The sequence below is a fragment of the Mangifera indica genome, chromosome 2 (genome assembly GCF_011075055.1).
Source record: "Mangifera indica cultivar Alphonso chromosome 2, CATAS_Mindica_2.1, whole genome shotgun sequence".
NCBI lineage: Eukaryota > Viridiplantae > Streptophyta > Magnoliopsida > Sapindales > Anacardiaceae > Mangifera > Mangifera indica.
In genome coordinates this window covers 20,931,406-20,955,654 of record NC_058138.1, presented here as the reverse complement: position 1 = coordinate 20,955,654, position 24,249 = coordinate 20,931,406, and the positions used below count along the sequence as shown (strand labels likewise).

General features: G+C 34.6%; 4 protein-coding genes across 4 annotated transcripts; 3 read left to right on the top strand and 1 right to left on the bottom strand.

Annotated features, from left to right (window-relative positions):
• The first annotated feature begins 543 nt into the window (after positions 1 to 543).
• Positions 544 to 2,210, top strand: LOC123205003 (60S ribosomal protein L30-like). Its single transcript, XM_044621798.1, has 5 exons — positions 544 to 704; positions 804 to 909; positions 1,197 to 1,298; positions 1,778 to 1,846; positions 1,951 to 2,210. Exons 1-5 carry the CDS (start codon positions 684 to 686, stop codon positions 1,989 to 1,991), a joined length of 339 nt encoding a protein of 112 aa, XP_044477733.1. The 5' UTR covers positions 544 to 683; the 3' UTR covers positions 1,992 to 2,210.
• A 3,110-nt stretch (positions 2,211 to 5,320) lies between these two features.
• LOC123196685 (auxin-responsive protein IAA16-like) lies at positions 5,321 to 7,308 on the bottom strand. Its single transcript, XM_044610762.1, has 5 exons — positions 6,949 to 7,308; positions 6,183 to 6,424; positions 5,949 to 6,084; positions 5,786 to 5,847; positions 5,321 to 5,707 (listed from the first exon to the last, which is right to left on the bottom strand). The coding sequence occupies exons 1-5, from the start codon at positions 7,182 to 7,184 to the stop codon at positions 5,670 to 5,672; spliced, it is 714 nt and encodes a 237-aa protein (XP_044466697.1). The 5' UTR covers positions 7,185 to 7,308; the 3' UTR covers positions 5,321 to 5,669.
• Positions 7,309 to 11,638: 4,330 nt separating this feature from the next.
• LOC123201280 (auxin-responsive protein IAA4-like) lies at positions 11,639 to 12,772 on the top strand. Its single transcript, XM_044616719.1, has 2 exons — positions 11,639 to 11,969; positions 12,107 to 12,772. Exons 1-2 carry the CDS (start codon positions 11,761 to 11,763, stop codon positions 12,486 to 12,488), a joined length of 591 nt encoding a protein of 196 aa, XP_044472654.1. The 5' UTR covers positions 11,639 to 11,760; the 3' UTR covers positions 12,489 to 12,772.
• A 1,006-nt stretch (positions 12,773 to 13,778) lies between these two features.
• On the top strand, positions 13,779 to 24,216 carry LOC123209815 (mediator of RNA polymerase II transcription subunit 14). The gene is made up of 8 exons (XM_044627970.1): positions 13,779 to 14,215; positions 15,424 to 16,488; positions 16,609 to 16,706; positions 17,595 to 17,769; positions 17,925 to 18,912; positions 19,009 to 20,033; positions 20,560 to 21,626; positions 22,904 to 24,216. The coding sequence occupies exons 1-8, from the start codon at positions 14,006 to 14,008 to the stop codon at positions 23,706 to 23,708; spliced, it is 5,433 nt and encodes a 1,810-aa protein (XP_044483905.1). The 5' UTR covers positions 13,779 to 14,005; the 3' UTR covers positions 23,709 to 24,216.
• Positions 24,217 to 24,249: the final 33 nt, after the last annotated feature.

The window sequence follows — 24,249 nt, the reverse complement described above, 5'->3', positions numbered from 1 at the left end:
AAAATATAACATTTTATCTTATTTATAAATGATTTAAAAATTACATACTAAAACATTTAAAACATATCAATAATCCGACTAACCAAATCACATTTTTACTACTTAATAATAAAATAAAATATTTAAATAAAAAAAAAAATAATATGAGTAATTACAATTATATAAAGATACAATTATATGTAATCTATAAAAATTTTAATTGTTGTTAATATTGTTTTTCAGCATTTCTTTAATTTATTTATAACAAATTTTATTAAAATAATATTTCCTTAAAACATTCAAATTAATTTTATATAAATTTTAACACTATCTGATTTAATTTTGAGTTCTATTAAATTGATTCAAAATAAATTTTATGTTAAAAAAAATTAACTCTAATCTAAATTTTTTTTTTTTATCGTGTCATGTCAAATTAATAGCTTATCTTGAAAATCGTCAACTCAAGTAAAAATTCTCCTCACCTCACCTTGATTAACTCTAATGGAATTGGTCCGGGTGTTAATTAATTTAAAAAAAAAAAAGGGGTGCTTTTATAATTTTGTTAAACCTATAGACGTTTCCCTTAAAAAACAGTTGTTTTATTTATTTGTAGTGTTGCAATTTCCTCTTACTGCGAAATTCGTAAGGACAGGCCTTCGCTTTTGTTTGAAGTTGTATTGGGAGAACCCTAGCGTCTTAACACAATGGTGGCCGCCAAGAAGACTGTAACTAATCTCTATCTCTGTTTCTCCTCTTTCTTTTTTTATCCATTTAAAACGATAATTAAATAAGATAAATATGCTCATTATTGCTTACTTTTGCAGAAGAAGTCCCATGAGAGCATCAATAGCAGGCTTGCTCTTGTCATGAAGAGTGGGAAGTACACTTTGGGTTACAAAACGGTTCTTGACACCCTAAGAAGCTCCAAAGGTGACCTAACCTATTAATCTTCTTTGTTTTCCGGTTTATATCACATGCTGTCGACTATAGCTAGTAAATATTTTAGCTTCTTTTATGAACTAAATTGACTCTTAGCTATGACCCAGATAAATATTTTTTGTTTCTGGTGGGTTTAAGTTGTTTGGTTTCGACCCTTTTTCTATAACAACAACTTATAGATTATTGGGTTCTGACTAGATCTAGTCTATCTTCTATGCATATTTCAGTTATTGAGGTTTTCTCAAATGATTTTTTTTTTTTTCCTTTCTTGATTGTAGCTAAGCTGGTTATCATTGCAAACAATTGCCCTCCTCTTCGGAAGTCAGAGATAGAGTACTATGCCATGTTGGCTAAGGTTGGAGTTCACCACTACAACGGAAGTAAGTTTCCTAATCTTCTTGTTGCTGTCTACTTGTATGATAGTATATTTGTTCTTTGCTTTCCCTTTTATTTGTTCAAGTTTTAAATCTGAATTATAAAGTCATGAATAATACTAGTTATCTTTTATCAGAGGGGAAGAAACTTTTACTTCTTTCTTTGTATAATAGATGGGTTTATTAATTTATTCTGGTTTCTATGGATTAGATTCGGGTTTGCTTCAGATGATTCTTAGGTTTTACTACTGTGTTCCATTGTTTTACTGATAGATAGTTGCCAAATGCAAATATTATATCTTTGTATGATGTATAATCTACATGAATCTAATCAATTTTATTGTAATAATCAAGCTTACTGATTTTAAATTATTGTTTTGGGTATGATGGCTGCTTTGCTGTGATTGCTAAATGTTTGTGTAATCCTAGTTTCCAATTTGGATTCTGGAAACATTTTCATTAAGAGTTGTTTTTGGTTATGTCAGACAATGTAGACTTGGGGACTGCTTGTGGAAAATACTTCAGAGTCTGCTGCCTCAGCATCATTGATGCAGGTATGTTGAAAACTACTTGTTCCTTGTCCTTCAGAATATTTTTAGCATGACTTGAAATGTTTATTTATTTGTTGTTGTGCTCTTATGTTTGCATGTTTCTTCAGGTGACTCTGATATTATCAAGAGCATGCCCACTGAGCACTGATCAGTTATCCATGAAGGATAGCATGTCTTCCTAGGAATTGTTCAAATCTTCACATAGTTTTTAGTTATGAGCTTTGTTTTGTTAATTTGTGCTATATATTTTGAACTTGGAAAGTGCTTGCACCCTTTTTGCTTTGAGACATAATCTGAATGTTATGTATTTGAAGTTTTGTGAGTTTCAAGTTGACTGTTTGATAAAACTTGGCATGTTTGTGTGGAAGCTGAACCCTGCCCATTTTGAAGGATGTGGGTTTTTGCTTCATCATAGAAAGCCTTATTGATTCTTGGATTGTTTGTATATGGTACACTAGCAGTAAACCCTAATCTTGTTTAACTGTGATTTGAAATAGTTTTAAGATATATTTTTTTTTAACGGACTAGATTATTGTAACACAAATTTTTGATTTTTGACACAAGTGCTTAACCCTTGAATCAATAAAATCCAATGAACTTGTATGAGAAGTTAAGAGTTGGTTATTTTTTGTGCCAATTAAGCAAGTCTTAAACCATTGGATTACCATGAATCAATTGTCATGAATTTGTGTTACAATAGCTTGAACCCTTTGCTATAAGAAGTAATTGGGGAAAGAATGTCCAACTGGAGAAAGCTTAGATTAATTGTTTAGAGAAACCCCCAAATGACAAGAAGTTCTTATTACAAAGGAAATGAGTCTTTCTCCTTTTGATCAAGTGAATAATGAAGAGAGAATAGCAGAGAGGTTGAGCCTAATTTGAAAATGAGGTACCAAGCTATTTTTTAACCCAATCTACTCTTTGTTGCCATAAAGATGAATCGTAAGCCTGTACGACCTGTGCAAGTCTCATCAATCTGATCTATTATGGCCAGATGCTCCTGTAAATAATCTTGAGTGCACATGCAAGTCCTTGAGAGAATGAATGATAATAAAAACACTTTTGGATGTTGAAAACGTAAAATCAATCAAACCTTTTTATTTTCATTTTTAAACATCAAATACAATGAGCCATTTTTAGTGTTTTTATGGGAAGGACATGGAGAAATAAGCAGTCTCAACTGTACCCTGAAGTATTTTTTAACACAAAACCCAATTCTCAAGTCTTCTGAAACTAATTTTTGGATTCAAGAATACAAAAACAAATTCTTCTCTTCAATAGTGTCAATGAGGAGCCTTCCTTCTCCTTTTGTCTTTCGGCCTTTTTGGGGTCCCAAACCATCCTCCCAAATGATCCTTATTTGAAACAAGATTGCTGTTATATTTGTTTAGGTAGAAAGTTGATGGAAATGGAATCATCATGAATCCCTAGTGTCAGCTCAGCTGGGCCAAAAACATCCTGTAAAATTCCCACACTTGATATTTTCCGAAGAAAAAAGGACATGATTTTGTGGGCTATGAAAACAATCTTCAATGACGAAACAAATGAACCTCATATTCTTATATATAATGTAATCGCAGGTGTCACGAGACAAGAGCCAGGGAGGAATCAATTCAAAGATACAAGATAATTGATTCATATTTCTGAATTAAGCAGAAGAAATGACTTAATATTGAAGAGACCATGAAAAGAATACAATAATGCGTGTTTCATCGGAGTTAGTGGTTTTGGAATCTTGGGAAACGAGAAGGACAAGTTTTTACAGGTCCCCAGTTTGACGTTCGAGGTCAAGAAGAAGATAGGCTCAATTGACATTTTAACACCCAATCATCTGTAAGATAACTGCGTGTCCTTTTGGTTTGGAAATATCCATGTTACCCCTAAAGTTAGTCTGTCCATCTCATTTTCTATTTAATTTTCAATGAACCCTTCTCCCCAGTAATTATTTTTTAAAATTAATAAATTATTCAAATTTTTGGCAAATCAAAGAATTAGTCCTAAAACTAAAAGTTCTTCAAATTTCATTGGATGTTTCTGAAAAAAAAAAAAAAAAAGGATAAGGATATCGTTCAAGTTAAATTCCAAGAAAAAAATGGTCCTGAAACTTTTAGGGTGGGATTCAAGGTTGTTGTAAAGAACAGAACAGTCCCTGGTCTTTTGTTGGAAATCTTCCAAAATCGTTACAACCAAACATGACATAGCTTCAGGATTTAATATTTGATTTCTTTTGTTTGAAGAATAAAGCAAGGTTACTTTTTCATTACCGTCTCCATAGCTTGACATAATTTCTCATTTTCAAGCAATAAAATTATTCATTTGTATTTTAAAATATATAATTAAATATATAAAAAAAATATTATTATAATTAAATAATTTTAAATTAAAAATAAAATTATATTCAATTATACGATATTATCTTAATTATATGTTCAATTATATAAGTAAAAGCGTAACTGAATTTAATGAATAATTTAAATTTAAGTTAGGTAATTTTATTAAAATTTTGATTACATTAAACAAATTAAAAATGATCCATCTCAACTTTTTATTAAATAAATCAAAATTTTAGTCGTCGTGCACTGTAGGTAGATCTTGATAGATGTTGACCCATGCTCTCGCACGTGAGAACGCTCTTACTAAGTGTTACCCTTTGGGGGCTTGTCGTGAAATGTTAAAGGCCAAACGACTATTTCCCACCCAAGGTTTAGCGTTTTCTCAAAAGTCCCCCCTTTAACTATGGAAACACCAAATACCCACCCATGGCCAGTTAGATTTAACCAAACCCTAACGGCTGAAAATTTTATCTCCTTTTGTAAACTTTAAAAACTGAAATTTTCGCCTAAGTTTTAAAAAATGACAGTTTCACCCTAGAAATCTCTGGCGACCTCTCCGGCTCCGTTGCCGACGGCCGCTCCCTCCGAAAGCAACCTCTCCTTTCGGCGATCTCTTTCCTCCCATTTGGAGGTCCGATCTCCGTGGGAGACGAAGATTTCATCGGGAAGACGAAGTTCTTCGTCTTCCCAGACGAAGCAACGGAGCCGGAGAGGTCGCCGGAGATTTCAAAACCAAACTCTAGGGTGAAACTGTGATTTTTTAAAACTTAGGGTGGGGGAAATTTTGAGTTTTTAAAGTTTAGGGGGGCAAAATTAAATTCTATTTTAGTTTATTTTTAATATTATAGCCAAAATGACAATTTTACCCCTACCACCGTTAGGGTTTGGTTAAATCTAACCGGCCATGGGTGGGTGTTTGGTGTTTCCATAGTTAAAGCTTGTAAACCTTGGGTGGGAAATAGTCGTTTGGCCAATGTTAAAATGCATTTGAGCTATATATTCATAATTTATTCTGTCAGTGATTTTGGGGCCCATGCACATCAGCATGATATTCATCACTGGCAGGAACACGACAGATCTACAATGGACCAGATCACTTTAATGGATCTTGTTCTTTGTATTGCCTCCTCAACCATTCACATAATTTATCAACACAAACATTTTTTATTACAATTTAACATAAAGTTCACAGATGCTGCAGAGATTCTTGTCATTATTAATACAAAATGGAGGAGAACATACAATAATAAAAGTATTATTAGACAAGCCATACACAATAAACAAAGTTACAGTGGGAAAAGACTTATCAACATGTTCTAATATTATTGCTTCTTGTTCCTTGACAAATCTCTCAGAAAAATTAACATCTTCATCTTCACCTTCATCATCAACAACACATTAAAACTCCCCGCTTGAAGTTGAACCCTCTCAAGCAGGTTCGCCCTGGGTTTGAATTATCAACTTCTTGGTAAAAAGAGATAAAATACTTGTTTTCAGCTTCTGCTCTTGCACTTCTCAACTGCTCTTGGAGCTGCAAATAAGTAAAATTTTCCCATCAGAAACAGAGTTGAGAATTGCTATAGAGATTATACAAATGATAGATGATTACCAAGTCCAATGGCCTCCGATCCTTTCATTATCCTTAAGCGTTTGCATGAATCAACAAACATCCTATTAAATCATGAATTAATTAGTTAGAGCCTTCAAGAGAAAATAAAATTTTAATATCAAGTTATGATGATGATGATGATGATGATGGGGAAGAAACCTACTCCCATGGCACATCACCCATAAGCATCCAGTCTCCATCTTTGTCTTCGTAAGTAGGTACATACTCGGAACCATTCAAAAGATCTATCAGTTTGCTCTCATTCATGAAATCCTTCATTCCTTGTGATCCACAATTACCTATACATTGAATTAACCCAAACCCATTTGTCAAAATTATATTGATCACATAAGTTTCTAACACCACCATGAGTTTAATTGATTGATTAATCTTTTACCTATGGTGAAGGAGCTGAACATTTGGCCAAGGGCATCAGAAAGTTCCTGGTAACTCTTGTATAGTTTGAGGTCAACCTTACGTAAATAAGGGGCACCATCCATGCTCACTTTAACAAATGCTGCAGCTGCACCAACAACACCACTACAGCCGGCCTTATCACTTTCATCACCGTTGTTCTTTTGGACGGCCATGATGTTCTTTCTGAATGATCTCACCGGTGGCCAACCCACCACTTGTGTCCTGTATCACCATCATCATTATATAAAATAAAATCAATCAATTAAGTAGATGATTCTGTATTCAAATTACAGCGCATCAAACGGTGCCGTGTTCCCCATTACTTTTACTTTTTTTTGGTGGAGAGAAAGTACGTACCAGCTAGAAAGCCATGGCCTAATTCTTTTTTCACTTCCATTGAAATTTGTTTGGTAGGTCAGAAAAAAAGTAAAAGATTCCTTATGTTTTGTTGTTTTCCTCTTTCTTCCCGACAACTAACCAATGCCTCTTGAAATCATTACAAAAATCAAAAAAATATTAAATTAATTTATCTATGACCTCTTACCTAATCAACCTCCCCTACGAAAAATTCTTCATTGACAATCTCCTAAAATCCAAATCTGAAGTTAAAATTTTCATTATAATGTTAAAACTGATTTCATCATCCACATCAATGAAAATAACGGATCATGTTGAAGTTTTAACTAACGGTTTTTTCAAGATTTCGATTTAACCAGAATAAAGATGAACACAGTGGAAGAACTTACTTGGCCGGTGGCTTTGAAGCATTAGTCTTCTCCTTCATCTTCTCCACAGCATGAACATCAATCACGACCGACGACGACGACGACGACGACTCTTTCGTCGACAAATTAAGCTTCAAGTCAACCTCCGTCTCCGAAAAGCCTCTCTTTCCACTGCTCTTGGCTATCTCACTTTCTCCACCACTACCGCCACCTCCCGGTAGCCCTAAGCGCAGCTCAGTTTCTTCAAAGTTAATCATCTTTAACTGTAAACCTCTTCTTACTTCTCCGGCGTCGTTTGGGAAGTTTAATTTGTTTAAGAATTTATCAGAGCAGGCAGAGAAACAAGCAGAGCCAAAAAGAAAAAAGAACAAGCGTGGATACAACGAGGGAATATTAATAATATATGGGTGTTGATACGTTGGCGGGGTGAAAGGAAGAATTTGAACGGTGGATGTGAATGACACGTGGAAGGTGTGGTCTAAGTTTGAAGCATCCCCGCCCTGTCGGGAGAGTGATGTAATGCATGATGTAATATTTGGAATGACAGTGGACAGACCGATATTATTTGAATAATTTTTATACTATTAATAAAATCCTCAAAATAAAAATATATAATTTTATTTTTTATTATTCATTTTACATACATTCATACATGACAAAATCTCCATAAAGCTATCATTATTTAATTTCATTTATACTCATATTTTTATTAAGTATTACAAATCGTATAATAACGTATGAAGTATGAAGAAAGAATTTATACCATGTTCTACAAAATAAAGGTCAAATATTCCGAATCCAATGTAACATATTTGTTGATTAATATTCTTATCCTATGTGACTTGTGGTCCTATGTAGACAGGCAATAGCTAGTGTATCAAATTTATTTGTATATAAATGAGGTCAAATTTTGACCCATCAACAACCATTTATATCATATTTTTTATTTTTAATTTAAGATTTGAAAAAAAAAAAAAAAAAAAAAAAAGGGATTTGCAAGGGCCGGGTGGTCAAAAATTAAGTGAAGAAAAACAAGTGACATATTTAAAAGATGGATGATGGATGGGGATGGGGAACAAGAACCGAAAGGTGAAATAAATTTCCCCAAAAAGCTGACAAAACACAGAAAGCAAGGATTGAAAGGGACTGCCCCTCTGTTTGAAAACAAAAACCATCGGATAATAATGAGTATGAGCCCCATCCGCATTGCCATTGCCCACACTCATACATGCATACATACATACATCTCCCTCGTGTGGATAACCACCACTGTCACCATCCTACCCCACACGTGTGCAAACTCAACTCAAACAGTATTTCTCCGCATTCCACGCCCCCGCACGTGTCACATTCAATTCCTTCCTGTCATCTGTCAATTTGACGAGGTTTCACTTTTTTTTATTTTTTTAATAATCTGTACTGTCCTACATATCTTATATGGTTGTTTATTAATTGCAAAATGAGAAACTATAATATTAGAGCATAAATTTAGATGCTAATTAAAACTTTTAAAAGAATAAATATGATTATTAATATTTTATAATTCGATATAATATAAATTTAAAATAAAATATATCATATGATATATTATATAATATATTATATATTTTATAATATAATATATATTATCTATATGTGTTAATATATTTTTTAGATAAAATAATAATATAATAAATATATATATAAATTTTGACATTATAAAATATGTTTATAAAATTTTTTAAATCATATAATTTAGTATTTAATATGGTAGACGATTTAATTATCACCGGAAGAGAATGTGTAGAGAGACTAAAATAAATAAAGTAAAATGAATTATTAAAATTTTGTCTTCAAAATTATTGGTGAGATGAAACGATTTCCTGCCTCACGTCACGGCTAAATCAATCTTAATCAGTGATTAACGGATGAAATTTATGTTGAAGACACGAGTGGATTGTCTGCCGTGTACACTGAATCCTTCATAAATCTCTCTTTTTCATTCTGTTGATCATGGTCACCATTTCACATCTTGTTGTAATGATCAATTCTGTCAACACTGATTTAACTGAAAAAGGCTAATTTTTTGTCCCTCCCAATATTTGATGAAATATTATTCTCATATCTGAATTTGAAAAAGTTAATTTCTCACCTATCTCTCAATGTTTGATAGCCCGGGTGTTTATTTTTTAAAATTGATTATAAGTTCCATTAGATGATAATCAATCATTATTAGTAGCATAAAATACAGTACAAGTATTAATGTTTAAGTCTACAGTAAATATATGATGAGTCCAAATAAAAAATTTAATAACTACTATATTGGTTATGACATAAATTATACGTAAATATTCGAATACTGAAATTCTCAAAAAATTTAAAATGATATATATTATAATATTGTAATGTATCCAACCATGATGAGAATATGCATCTCATGATGGTCGAATAAACCAAAAAAAAAATATTGGTATAATCTGAAGTCTCCTTTTCCAATGGGATCAAAAAAAAGTTTTAACTGATTAATAACATAATTATCTCTACAAGTGTCGAAAATGGTAATAAAAGTGGAAATGTTGTCACGAGAATGAAGTTGTGATGAATCAATAGATAAGTGAAAGAAAAAGGTGTTGGGGAATGAATTTGAGATGAGTAGTGTTATATATATAATTTTATACATAAATAATGATGTGTCATTTTATGATTTGATAGTTAAAAATTAAAATTAAAATAATATCAAATTATATAATAATTTATTATTATTTATATATAAAATTATACGTAAAAGTTGTATATATAATTTTATTATTTGAGATATAAAGGGATTGAGGAAGTTGAGTGAACAAGAAGATAAAAATGAAATTGAGAAAGAGAAAAGAAATATAAAATGAAATTGAGAAAGGGAGAATGAATATAAAATGAGAAGGGGATTTTTTTTTCTTTACATAAAGCAAAATTACAATTATGAATTTTATATATTTAATAAATGTCAAGTTAGAATTTAGAGAATTTTTGGTAAAATATTCTTTTTGCCCTTTTAATTTATAGTTTTTGCTAATGAAGTTGATTAATGGGTGGAAAAATAGACTTTTCAAATTTAAAGGGTGGATATGCAACAAATTCTATCGGGGCAATAGTTATGAGCCAATTTCAAAAAGGTAGATAAGATTAAAATAGCTGGAGATGGGGCCAGAGTTCGATTGGGCTGGCATTATTGGAGAAGAGACCCCAGCCGAAGAGACAGTAATAATGAGGTGTCATAAATCAGCAGGATTAATGGGCCCTTGTCAACATCTTTTAGGCCCATGTCTGTCTGTAAACTTATTAAAAAATTAGGTTGTTGATTATTATAATTGCTTAAAAACTCTGAGATTCATAGCGCGTAAATTTTAGACTCCAGTTGAAAAATAAAAGGCACTAAAAACTCTTTTTGAAAAACGCCAAGAAAAGAAATTACTTTTTCAAGATTCCTGTCTTTCCCTACCATAGAGATGTATGTTTCACGTTCAAGGGATATTAAAGTCAAAATTTTAATTTATTTAATTTAATAATCATAAAAATAATAATTAGATTTAAAATTTATCTTATGTAATATAATTGGTTCGATCTCAAAAATAATGATACAAATTGAATGAAATTTTTGTTTATTATTGTGCATTTTTTTCTTAAAATATTCATAAACATAAATTTTAATAATTTTATTTTTTATTGTTTGTTATGGGGTGATCATGTTAACGAATTAGTCCTAAGTGCAAGACACGATGAAATTAGAATGGCTGAAGCAGCCATGCTTTGCCCATTAACAACACCCTATGCGGACCGAATTTCCTTTGAATAGCTCGTATGGATAAATTTGAATTCAATCAATTAAAACTTAAATTTATGTTTAGTTTAAGTTCAAAGGCTCATTAATGCTGTTAAACTCATTTCGTTGTTATTTTTTCTTTTATAATTCTTATTTTTAGGAGATTTTTTTTATTTTTTAATAATTCTTTTAATCTTTAATGTTACTATTTATTAATTGAACTTGATGTTAAATTAGTTGTTATGCCTTTAAACCAAGTTTTGGTTGGATTCAAATCTACTTCTTGGTAGACTTTATTTTCAATTCAAGCAACGCTCTTGATTTCTCCAAGCGAAATGCAAGAATGAGTATGGAGCGTTGGATGTGTTGTCACGGTCTTCTAAATGAGCGGCTAAGGTTTGTCCCAAACTTGTCCCCAAAATGCAAGGACAATGAACCCTCAATTGTGCTCTTCGTGCGACAAGCACCTCTAGGTGCCTTTGTCTTAATTAATGCACCCCCGATTCCTTTTCCTAAGATCCACCCTCCGCGCGTGCTTTTACCGCCTAAAGTCCAGTCTCCTACCAAATCAAGCTCAAAACTACGCCGTTTAATTCATATTTTTTATTTACAAAACTTTTGATAACATCATTAAGAGAAAATTTTAATAATTTTTCTTGCAAGAAAAAAAAAATTGAATAATTTAGAACCTAGTTATAATTATAATTAGTTATTTTTGGAAACAAGAGACAAAAATAATCTTAGAAAAAATGTATTCAGTTAGGTATTTCTACTACATAATTAGGTAGAAGAAACATGCTCTTACATTGTAGATGAATCTGTGTTGTTCACGCGCTCTTAGGAGTAGTGGGTGTGGGGCTCTCTTCATTTGCATTACTCCCCGCCTTCACTCACCGCCTGATTCCTTCTATAAAAAACAAAATACCTTTGATTTTGCTTTCGCCCACCACCCGTTTTCTCACAACTCTTAAATCTTAATCTATTCATCATCCAATCAACGGTAATATTTTCCGATTCCAATAACTGGTTGCATAGAGAAGAAGAAAGTTATGGCATTTATGGAGACTAGAGATCTCAACCTGGATGCTACAGAGCTTCGGTTAGGCCTCCCGGGCACCGCCCGAGAATCCGAGAAACAGACGCCATCGCCACCCACTGCTAGAACCAGCAAAAGAGCACTGCCCGATATCAATGAAGATCATCCTGGACCTAAATGTAACGGCAGTTCTCATTTATCAGATGCCAAAAAATCCACCAAGTAAGCAAATCTTAGAGCATTTTTGGGTGGAGTTACTTTAGTTTTATAGTAGCACTTATTTTTACTAAAAGAATTTTGATATCCCTTGTTTATATGAGCTAATGGAAATGGATTTTTTTTTTTTTTTGTGGTTACAGGGCACAGGTAGTGGGGTGGCCACCAGTTAGATCTTACAGGAAAAATTGCTTCCAAGTAAAGCAAGTGGAGTCTGAAGGTGCAGGAATTTATGTGAAAGTGAGCATGGATGGAGCTCCTTATCTCAGAAAGATTGATTTAAACATCTATAAGGGCTACTCGGAGCTGCTCAAGGTCCTGGAAGAGATGTTCAAGTTCAGAGCCGGAGAGTATTCCGAGAGAGAAGGCTACAATGGCTCCGAACATTTACCCACTTACGAAGACAAAGACGGCGACTGGATGTTGGTCGGAGATGTGCCATGGGAGATGTTCATCACTTCGTGCAAGAGGCTGAGGATCATGAAAGGATCTGAAGCAAGCGGGTTGGGTGGTTGTGCTGGTTAATTGAAAGTAAAATCCCATGATCTACAGCCACTGACATGTGAATGTGATAGATGAGTTGAAACTACAGAAGAAAATCCATTGTCTTTTCAGCTGAGTCCTATCTTTTTTGGATTTTCTTCTTGGCTTGCAGAAGAAGGAACAGTTTCAAGGGGGAAAAAAGAACTCCCTGTTTTTTCCAGTTTCACAGAAGAAAATCCATTGGCTTGTTTTCTTGTAATGGAAAGTGTACAAAATGTACTTTTCACCAGTATTTCCACATACGAATGAGAAATTATTGTTATGAATTTTTGAATAACATTAATATTAATTATGGCTTAAATGTTTAATATAATTGAGTAATTAAAAAGTTGAATGCCAGTTTCAGGCTTAATGTAATAAATAAGTATAAATTTAATATAGTTTATTTAAATATACAATATTTAGGGGAGTTTTAGGGTTTATTAGATCTGTCATATTGTTCCCTCTTCCCAAAATAAAAATATTAAAATTTTATTTATTAAGTATTGTTATTTAAAAAAATTAAAAGAAATTAATTTTTATAATATTTAACATAATTTTTCTACCAAACCAAATTCTATGAAAATATTTAAAATCTTTATAAAAAAATTAGTTTAATTGATTAGAATTAAGCTCAAATTTAATTTAATTATCTTAAAATTTGAGTTTAAATTTAAGCTTATCAAACTAATAATATTTTAGTTTCAATTGAAGGAAAAAATAATAACTCAAATTTGGTTTAAAAAAATAAATTATACTTTTATATTTTTTAAAATTATTTTAAATAATAATTTTTATATTTATCAATTATTTATATAATTAAAATAAAAAAATCTTGATAACGTAAATATAATATTTAAAATTACAAAAATATGTTAATATTTTATTTAAAATAAATAATAAAAACACAAATTCGGTGGCAAAATTATGCTCAATAATTTATACTTAACTCAATTTTGAATGGAGAATCCTATTTTAATGAATTATCATTTTACCTGGTTTAAAAGAATAGTATTATATATTTATTTTAAATATATAAAAAATAAATCTTTTATATAATTAAATAATATTTTTTAATTTAAAATAATTTAATTATATAATAATAAATTTATGTTTATAAGATAAATAAACATAATTTTATTAGCTTTAAAAATTATCTGCAAAGGGATTTATTTTACCATTTTTATCACAAATTTATTTAGTATTATCAATTTTCACCGAATCTAAATTTATTTTGAAATGGGACCCATCAAAAACTTTCTCCTCTTTAAAAGGTGGGCCTCCTCTATCTTTCTTTCCATCCTTTCCTGAGCGAGCGACGGTCGAGAGAGAGAATACCATAGCTTCTTCGTCAAACTCGAATAACACAAAAGCAAAGTTCCATTTTTTCGACAAGAACGCCAAAATTAAACGAATCAAACCCTAATATAAGCAATTTTTCATGTAATTTCTAATTTCTTCTGCTATCAGATCTTGAAAACCCACCGTTAAGTAAAAGCCCTAATTTTCCGGCTCCAATAATGGGGGAATTAGGGCAGAAGACGGTGCCGTTTTCGGCTCTTGTGAGTCGAGCCGCCGACGAGTCTTTTGCTCTACTCAAAGAGCTTGTTGACAAATCGAAGAGTGGCGAAGAGTCTGATACCGACAAGAAGATTAACTTGTTGAAGTATATTGTGAGAACTCAGCAACGCATGCTGCGACTCAATGTTCTTGCCAAGTGGTGCCAACAGGTTGGTTAGTTAGTCACTGTGTTAACTGGTTCTCTTAGATTTTGTCATGCTTGTTTTCGTGGGCTTAAGAAGTTTGGGGATTCAAGTTGTTTTGATTGCATCGAGATTCAGCGTCCAATAAGTAAAGGATTTTGTAAACTTAAGCTTCTTGCTGTTGAAAAATTTTCAACTTGGTCAATTTAGTTACTCTTTAGAATGCAATAATGTGAACAAATTGAAATTGTAATTTCTTTTTGTGGTGCCACTTGTTCTAGGATAGGAAAAATATTGGGTTATTGGAGAAAATATTTTTTTAAGTTTTTTCTTTCAAATGGTGTATTCTGAAAATTTTCTGGCGAGCTAAGAAAAGGGGTGTTATTTTGATTCGATGGTTGAATTTTGGAATTGTGAAGAGTAGACATTAGACTGATTCGCTGTTAAGTTATGGGAAAATATGAATGTAGGATATTCTGCATCAAAAGATCGTGAATTTTGTGTCAGTAGTTTTTTCCTAATTATTATTTTTTTCATTTGTTACTAAATGGTAAACTCTATGAGGGTTGATTTCAAGAGGTCAATTAGCAACCGCTAGTATTTTTCAATGCTTTTGGACTGGGGCAATAGGCCTGTCCTTGGTAATGTCTTTACTGAAAAAGTTTAGATATTTAGGTTGTGAACTGAACCTTTTTGAAAAGAACGTGATTTAGGTGTTTACTTAAGTGTGTTATCACTTAGTCTTTTTTTTTTTTAATTCCATTCTTTAATTGGATGTCAAAAGTAATGAATGTTGCAATATGTTTGGATTTGGTTTTCAGAAGTGGCTTGGTTCATTTTTATTTTTTTTTGGCTCAGGGGTATCAAGAGAATGGATTTGGTTAGTGGAATTGGTTGGTTCTTTTTTATTATTATTCTTTTTGGCTGATGAAATCCAGTGGTTAATTTTAGTTATTCTATTCATTTTGTCATGGATGATATTATTCTTTTTACAGTGTAATTGTTAATTGAGGTTTCCTGATTTGTCTATTGAGTTGATAACATCTACTTGCTTTTGGCTGTTATATAGGGAAGAAAAGAAAAAAGTTTGAAACTAGAATCTTATATTCTTCTTCTTGCAAGTTTTCCCCTGGTCAAATTTGCACCTTATTTATTAAAATGGCGGCTTTATTTTTTGTTAAACATTTTATAAGTTCTGAGCTTCTACATATTTACCCTTATGCTTTGAACTGCAGGTTCCACTTATAAAGTATTGTCAGCAACTTGCAGATACTCTATCAAGTCATGATTCAAATTTCATCCAAACTGCAGACATGCTGTTTTTCATGCATGAGGGGCTACAGCAAGCTCGTGCTCCTATCTATGATGTTCCGTCAGCTATTGAAGTTTTCCTGTCAGGATCTTATCAGCGGTTACCAAAATGTATAGAAGATGTGGGTATGCAAAGCATATTAACTGAAGAGCAGCAGAAGCCGGCTTTGAAAAAGCTGGACATGCTTGTACGGGCTAAATTGCTTGAAGTTACACTGCCAAAGGAAATTTCTGAGGTGAAAGTTTCCAAAGGTACGGCACTACTTCGTGTAGATGGAGAATTTAAAGTACTAGTTACTCTTGGTTATCGAGGACACCTTTCAATGTGGAGGATACTGCATTTGGAGCTGCTTGTTGGTGAGAGAAGTGGATGTGTGAAGTTGGAAGAATCACGACGGCATGCTCTGGGAGATGATTTAGAGCGCAGAATGTCTGCATCGGAAAATCCATTCATGACATTGTACTCAGTTCTCCATGAGCTTTGTGTTGCACTTGTTATGGACACTGTCATAAGGCAAGTGCAAGCACTTCGACTGGGGAGATGGAAGGATGCAATTCGGTTTGACCGCATATCTGATGGAGTGAGTGGAAGTTCTGCACAACCGAACCAAGATGGTGAAGTTGATTCTGGCAGTCTACGAACTCCGGGGTTAAAATTAGTATATTGGCTAGAATTGGATAAAAACTCAAGTTCTTCTGACTCAGGATCATGTCCATTCATAAAAATCGAACCTGGACCAGATCTGCAAATAAAATGCCTCCATAGTACATTTGTTATAGATCCATTAACCGGAAAGGAGGCAGAATTTGCACTTGAACAAAGTTGCATAGATGTGGAAAATTTACTGTTGAGAGCTATTTCTTGTAATAGATATACTCGTTTGCTTGAAATTCAGAAGGAATTGGGTAAGAATATTCAGATCTGTCGAGCTGCAGGTGATGTTGTTCTTCAATCTTACATGGATGAACCTGATATTGACAATAGAAAGGTTGGTGACTTATGTTTGAGCTTTCTGGTGCTTGTTGAATCCTTAGTTTGCTTGATGGAGATTGTAATTTGAATACTCCGCAATAATCTATGTTTTCCTACACTTAATTTCTCTTTGCAGAAAGATAACAAGTCAGACTCTAGGGAATATGAGGGACTGGAAGTATTATGTGTTCGTGCCTATGGCTCAGCATTCTTTACACTTGGAATTAATATAAGGTTTCATATGTTGCTTTTTATTGAAACTGATTTAATTTACAATTGTTATCTTTGTCTGCTTTACACATTTCCTCTATTTGTTCTTTTGTAGTGTTTTGCATCATCATTTTAGTTGAACTGAAATGCTTGTACATGAAAGCTAATTCCTACACAATGATTCTCCCAATTAATAACTAGTAAATAGTGATGTCCTTAAAAAAGGAAGGGCATGCTTTGGTCAATATTTCTCATAGAAGGCCTCCCTAACTCTTTTCCTTCTCTCTTTCTTTTCCTCAAATGCTATCTTATTGATGTTAATTAGATACTATTATTGGGCAAGGCTTGATGAGCTTCAGTTTGTGTTTTAATACTTGAGCACCAGTTTAGCTGGTTGTTCATTCTTTTGGAAGAGGTTCATAGATGATTGGCTTATGAGCTTCTGATTTACAGATTTAGCTGTTGTCAGACTGACCAGTTTTTGACGAGTTATTGGCTGAATAAGACCTGTTATTTTCTGATTGAAAACATGGAGATGAATTGATTGAAATAATTCTAGCTGGCATAGCAAAGACTGTTGTGAGAATGTTTTTAGAGAATTTAATTGATTTTTGGCAAAAAATGGATTTAAAAGGACAGGGTGAGCAAAGTGGTGTAAGGCACTTGCTTCAATGGGATTAAAAATGGAGAAGAAGTTAATATCCGGCTTATTAAATATGTTGCTAAAATTTTATATTATTTTTTGAAGTTAATATCTGGCTCATCCTTTTGAGTCAATTAGATATAGTATCCATTCTAGGAGAAGTTTGTTCAATTTAAAGGAGTGAGAAACCTGAAGTCCATAATTTACTTGGCAGTATCTTTGAGAAATCAATCTTCTGTGGATTCCTAAGTTTCTTGTTTGACTTGCAGGAATGGCCGGTTTCTTCTCCAATCATCCCATGATATTCTAGCACCTTCAGCACTATCAGATTGTGAAGAAGCATTAAATCAGGGGAGTATGTCTGCGGCTGAAATTTTTATGAGCTTGAGAAGCAAAAGTATTTTGCATTTGTTTGCTGCTATTGGCAGGTTTTTAGGCCTTGAGGTAAATCTTCTGTTTCATTTTTCCTTTCCCCCTTGTTTCCTTTTTTCAAATGAAGAAGAAAAATTATGAAGAGCAGCATGTTGAATTTTCTCTTTATGTTTATTTATGCAGATTTGGCTAGTATTTATAAGGCTCCATAATGTTTATTCTTGTAGGTTTATCAAAATGGTTTTACAGCAGTGAAAGTGCCAAAGAACCTTTCAAATAGTTCAACCATATTGCTGATGGGGTTTCCTGACTGTGGGAGTTCTTATTTTCTGCTCATGGAACTAGATAAGGATTTCAAACCTATGTTTAAATTGCTGGAGACTCAACCAGATCAATCGGTGAAAGGTCATTCTTTTAATGACTTAAGTCATGTGATGCGCATCAAGAAAATTGACATCAGTCAGATGCAGATGCTTGAAGATGAACTCAATTTGAGCATACTTGACAGGACAAAATTACTTTCGTTTCTGCCTGGTGCAGAGGGTCCCAATCAGACCTCTGAACATGGTCTTCTTTCTGAATTCAATCTTGACAGTTCTATTCAGATTGCCGGATGTCCTCCATCAAGTTTTTCATCTGTTGTTGATGAAGTTTTTGAATATGAGAAAGGGCCATCTGCGCCTTCTTACCCTGTTCAGAGTCTCTCTTCATCATTTGCTACATCTTCTGCTTCTCATTTTGGTTCTTTGCCTATGAATATTCATGGTGTAAAGCCTGGAACTCCCTCTCCAAAGTGGGAGGCAGGTATGCAGATTTCACATCTTAATAATGCTGTAAAAGTTCCAATTGGGGCTGCCAATTATAATGGTTCTTTATATTCGTCAAGCAATGTGAAGGGCCCTGTACAATCTAGTTCTTTCGGTTCACTATCCTCTGGTTTAGGAAGAAGTGCAGCTGTAAAGAAACTTTCAGCATCAAAATCTGATCAGGATTTGGCTTCTCTAAGATCTCCACATTCGCTTGAGGTGGGCAGTGTGGAGGAAGATTTAGTATCTGGGAATAGGTCATCTCGACTTCTATCTCCTCCAAGGTCAGCTTCTATGCGTGTCTCTGCACCAATTGTGAAATCAAATGGACCCCGAAGCTCACCTACTGGGCCCCTCACCGGATCTGTCAGAGTTGCTGGCTCGAGCTCCTTAGTTTCAACTCCCATATGTAAGATACTTTCTTATCTGTACTATAGGATGTGTACTTTTTTCCTCTCTCTTTTTGCTTTAACTAAATTTGACTGGCAATCTGTTCCCTTTTCAGCCCAGGCAGCAGATATTGCAATTTCCCAGAGCTCTTCCCATGATGTTGCCTCAAAACTTGATAAAAATCCACGAAAGCATACTGTTTCTGATATGATGGGTTTGATTCCATCACTCCAAGGCATAGAAGTCTCTACAGGATTTAACAATAAGAAAAGGAAAATATCAGAATCAGCTAATTCTCAGCAGCCTTCATCTGAGACACTTTTATCGACTGAAATGGTTTCTAAGGTGGAAGGATACAGTTATGGGAATCTTGTTGCTGAAGCAAATAAAGGAAATGCAACTTCAAGTATTTATGTTTCTACTCTTCTCCATGTGGTTAGGCATTGTTCGCTATGTATTAAGCATGCCAGACTAACGAGCCAGATGGTGGCATTGGAAATTCCTTATGTTGAAGAAGTGGGTCTAAGAAATGCATCCTCTAATATATGGTTCCGGCTTCCATTTGCCCGAGGTGATACATGGCGACACATATGCTTGCGACTTGGCAGGCCTGGAAGCATGTATTGGGATGTCAAAATAAATGATCAGCACTTCAGGGATTTGTGGGAACTTCAGAAGGGAAGCAATAGTACCCCATGGGGCTCTGGTGTTCGAATTGCCAATACGTCTGATGTAGATTCTCACATTCGTTATGATCCAGAAGGTGTTGTTCTAAGTTATCAGTCTGTTGAGGCTGATAGTATCAAGAAGTTAGTTGCAGATATTCGAAGGCTTGCGGATGCTCGGATGTTTGCCATTGGGATGAGGAAACTGCTAGGAGTAAAAGCAGATGAGAAACCAGAAGAGAGCAACTCGAACTTTGATGCTAAAGCAACAGTAGCAGGCAAAGCTGCTGTTGAGGCAGCTGATAGGTTATCGGAACAAATGAGGAGGGCATTTAGAATTGAGGCTGTTGGACTAATGAGTTTGTGGTTTAGCTTTGGTTCAGGGGTCCTAGCTCGCTTCGTTGTTGAGTGGGAATCAGGTAAAGAAGGTTGCACCATGCATGTTACTCCTGACCAACTTTGGCCTCATACCAAGGTTTGTTTTCTTATTCCTTATGTCATTCTTTTCTTTTTCTTTATTATTAGCATTTTTGGATTTTGCCCTTCAATTAAAATTTACAACAAAAGTTATCTTGAATAAGCTCCATTTTTTTTTTAAATTGTTCTCCTCTCTCTCTTTTTCTTAAAAAACAATCTTTTAGATGATTTAGACAAGGTAAATCATCATTTTTTAAATTAAACGTTAAAAAACTATTTCAAACAGTAGAATTACATGAAGCTCTTTTTTTAATGTGATGGAAACTATCATGCCTTTTTCCTTGTTAGTTTTACTGTAGATGTGTTTGATGTTTATAGTTGTTTTTTTGTGCTCATAGAGAGGTGGTTTCTAATGACCCTGTTGACCCCTGATTCACTTTTGTAACCTCTTCCCTTTTTTAAAGATTATGTTATCTTAGCTACAAACAGAATTCATAAACAGGAAACAAGATAAAAGACTTTTTATTGTGTGTTCTCTTGCCATGGAGACATTATTAAATTCAGGCTTCGCTTATTTTCTTCAGTTTTTAGAAGATTTCATAAATGGAGCTGAAGTTGCATCGCTTCTGGACTGCATTCGCCTCACTGCAGGACCTTTGCATGCCCTTGCTGCTGCAACTCGTCCTGCACGTGCTGGTGCCATTCCTGGGGCCCCTGGAGTAGCTGCAGCTGTTTCTACCATCCCAAAACAGACGGGTTATATATCATCACAAGGACTTCTTCCAACCAGTTCAACAAATGTTAGTCAGGCTGCTTCTGCCCCCACAGGAAACCTGGTTGGAGCTAGTGTTACAGGCTCTCTAGGGAACCATAATCTTCATAGTGCTGCAATGTTAGCTGCTGCAGGGCGAGGTGGTCCTGGCATTGTTCCAAGCTCACTGTTGCCAATCGATGTTTCTGTTGTATTACGGGGCCCATATTGGATACGAATAATATATCGCAAACATTTTGCTGTTGACATGCGATGCTTTGCCGGAGATCAGGTCTGGTTGCAGCCTGCAACACCGCCCAAGGGAGGGCCCTCAGTTGGAGGGTCATTACCATGTCCACAATTTAGGCCTTTCATCATGGAGCATGTTGCCCAGGAGCTGAATGGATTAGATTCAAATTTTACTGGTGGTCAACAGACAGTTGGAATGCCGAATTCCACCCCAGGTTCGGGCTCACAGCTGTCAAGTGCAAATGTAAATAGAGTTAACATTCCTGGTTCTGCAATGCCCATGACAGTAAAGCACGTGGCTGGTTTGAACCGTGTTGGTAATCCTATTCCAGGATCATCAAATTTGGCTGTTGTAAGTTCTGGTTTGCCTATACGTAGATCTCCTGGTGCTAGTGTCCCTGCCCATGTTAGAGGAGAACTGAATACAGCTATTATAGGTCTTGGTGATGATGGAGGTTATGGAGGTGGATGGGTTCCTCTTGTTGCTCTTAAGAAGGTGTTAAGAGGCATTCTTAAATACCTTGGAGTGCTTTGGCTATTTGCACAGTTGCCTGATCTTTTGAAAGATATCCTGGGATCCATTTTGAAGGACAATGAAGGTGCACTTTTGAATTTGGACCAGGAACAGCCTGCATTACGTTTCTTTGTGGGGTAAGTCAGTTTTGAAATCACTTCTTTCCTATAAACTAAATTGAGTTCTTGTTCATTTCTTAATGTTATCAGACAAGCCAGGTGCATGATCTCGAATGCCAATTGTGTCATACAAATTATGTTTTGATTAACACCAGTGCATTCAAACCTCAAGTGTGCATGATAAAAACTTCTGAATGCTCTATGTGCAAGAAATGGAAAAGAAAATTAGGAGTGGTTAACCTTGTACTCTCATTTGAGTCTGTTCATGTCTGCTTTGGTTGCCCACAAGCTGAGGGCCTTCCAGTGTGAGCGGCTGCCTGGAGCAGTTTAGGCTGAATACAGTTGCAACCAACCAAAGTTTGTTGAATTGTATGATGGTTTCTTATTAATGATGGAAATAATCAAGTGACAGTGAAAGTGTACTGCAGAACTGTTCAAGCAATTTCCTCTGTTGAGTGATGATTAAATCATAAAACCAACACCTGTGAAATTCTTCTTAAATTTTTGTTCAGAAGCAGCTGTAAATATTAAGTTTTGGCATGAGGTAGTTTGTCACCATATAAATGACATTTGATTTTTGAGCATAATCAAGACAGATGTATTGTTATGAAGTCTAGGTGAATGAAACATGGTAAATTAGAACTAGGCTATTGAGGTTTGTGCTTGAATGTTTGAGGGACACTGCAGAAACATGGAGAAGTCACTTTTACAGATGGTTAGGAAGTAAATCCCCAAAAAAGCACTTTGGGTTTTTTTGGTTCTTCAGAAAGACATCTACTATAGGTGGTGAAAAAAGAAAAGAATTTGGATCTTTTTGGCTCTTCAGAACTTGTAATTATTAAGATTTGTCATTCCACCCCCCAATTTATAAATACCCAATTTAACTCATCCACCATTATAAAGGCACTTCAGCCCTCTCCGAAATACTGTCTTTTATACTGCAATACATTTGAAAGTTATAATCAAATTTTTAATCGCCATTATCAACACATTTTGGTTCAATTTGATTTCAACTCTTGGAACTTCTCTTGCCAAAACCCATGCTGTCGATTCGTGTCGATTCGTGTTAGATCTAGCTCTAAATTATATTAAGTTGTTTAGAATGTTTTGGTTTACGTTAAGATGGAGTTGAATTTGCTAATCTTATGACATGAAGGGCATTCTGGTGATGCTCAGAGCTCGCTACCACGAACAATATCTGCATTCTAGAATTAACTCTTCCACCCTGATTATGTTTTTCTTTTTCTGGTGAAGATACTTATTTTTTCAACTTGGTCTAATGGTGTCTTGTACAGGGGCTATGTATTCGCTGTTAGTGTCCACAGAGTTCAACTTCTTCTCCAAGTCCTTAGTGTAAAGCGTTTCCATCAGCAGCAACAACAGCAGCAGCAGCAAAATGCCAACACTGCTCAAGAGGAACTAACTCAGTCCGAAATAGGAGAGATATGTGATTACTTCAGTCGTCGTGTTGCATCAGAGCCCTATGATGCTTCTCGTGTAGCATCATTCATTACTCTTCTCACCTTGCCTATATCAGTTCTTAGAGAATTCTTAAAATTAATAGCGTGGAAAAAAGGATTAGCACAGGCACAAGGTGGTGAAATCGCTCCCTCACAAAAACCCCGTATCGAACTATGCCTTGAAAGTCATAGTGGGATCACTGTGGATGGCAATTCTGACAATTCATCTGCTTCCAAAAGCAATATTCACTATGATAGGCCACATAACTCTGTTGATTTTGCACTGACTGTTGTTCTCGATCCTGCTCACATACCTCATATAAATGCTGCTGGTGGTGCTGCTTGGTTGCCCTACTGTGTCTCTGTGAGGCTGAGATATTCATTTGGCGAAAATCCTACTGTTTCCTTTCTTGGTATGGAAGGAAGCCATGGAGGACGAGCTTGCTGGTTGCGGGTTGATGAATGGGAGAAATGTAAACAGAGGGTGGCTCGAACCGTGGAAGTTAGTGGAGCTTCATCTGTAGACCTTACCCAAGGCAGGCTAAGAGTAGTTGCAGACAGTGTACAAAGGACATTGCATGTGTGCCTTCAAGGTTTAAGGGAGGTTGCTGTGGCTGCTGCAAGCTCTGTGGCAACATGATGAACTGGTTCCCTGCATGCTGCATGCAGTTTTGACTACGGGAATCATGTTTTATGTGCAGATTTATCAGAGATTATAAATTCAAAAATTTTGTTGCAGAAGGAACCTTCAGTGCCCTGGTGGAATATGACCTCTTTCAGATAAAGTTGGGACAATAAACTTGCAATGTCCTCACGAAAAGGTTGACAGGTGATTTGGATCCTTTTTACTTCATTGTATCTTTACTGATCTAATTTTCTAATAAGTAGGTGTATTGCATGAGATTTTGAAGATAAAAGGATTTTTCTGCCGTGGCTTTCCTTGTACAGATTTCTCTGAATGGAGGCAGACTTTGTATAAAATTTTTATGTTTCTGGAAGTGTTGTATACCACAAAATGGACATTTGCAAGATGCCCACGATTGTCTTTAGAAGCTATCCTAGGTTTACTTTTGTAATTACAACTTTGTAGTCCTGGCTTTTGCAGGTTCATTTGTTTTGGTAGTAAGTTTTTACTGTGGGTTTTAGTACAATGCTTGTCTGCCATATATATATCTATCCAG

Coding starts and splice junctions, on each gene's coding strand:
- LOC123205003 (XM_044621798.1), top strand. CDS start 684: ATGGTGGCCGCCAAGAAGACT. Junction 910..1,196: donor CACCCTAAGAAGCTCCAAAG/GTGACCTAACCT, acceptor TCTTGATTGTAG/CTAAGCTGGTTATCATTGCA. Junction 1,299..1,777: donor AGTTCACCACTACAACGGAA/GTAAGTTTCCTA, acceptor TGGTTATGTCAG/ACAATGTAGACTTGGGGACT.
- LOC123196685 (XM_044610762.1), bottom strand. CDS start 7,184: ATGATTAACTTTGAAGAAACTGAGCTGCGCTTAGGGCTACCGGGAGGT. Junction 6,425..6,948: donor GCTTCAAAGCCACCGGCCAA/GTAAGTTCTTCC, acceptor ATGGTGATACAG/GACACAAGTGGTGGGTTGGC. Junction 5,848..5,948: donor ATGGGTGATGTGCCATGGGA/GTAGGTTTCTTC, acceptor ATGATTTAATAG/GATGTTTGTTGATTCATGCA.
- LOC123201280 (XM_044616719.1), top strand. CDS start 11,761: ATGGCATTTATGGAGACTAGAGATCTCAACCTGGATGCTACAGAGCTT. Junction 11,970..12,106: donor GATGCCAAAAAATCCACCAA/GTAAGCAAATCT, acceptor TTGTGGTTACAG/GGCACAGGTAGTGGGGTGGC.
- LOC123209815 (XM_044627970.1), top strand. CDS start 14,006: ATGGGGGAATTAGGGCAGAAGACGGTGCCGTTTTCGGCTCTTGTGAGT. Junction 17,770..17,924: donor GCAGGTTTTTAGGCCTTGAG/GTAAATCTTCTG, acceptor TTATTCTTGTAG/GTTTATCAAAATGGTTTTAC. Junction 20,034..20,559: donor AACTTTGGCCTCATACCAAG/GTTTGTTTTCTT, acceptor TATTTTCTTCAG/TTTTTAGAAGATTTCATAAA.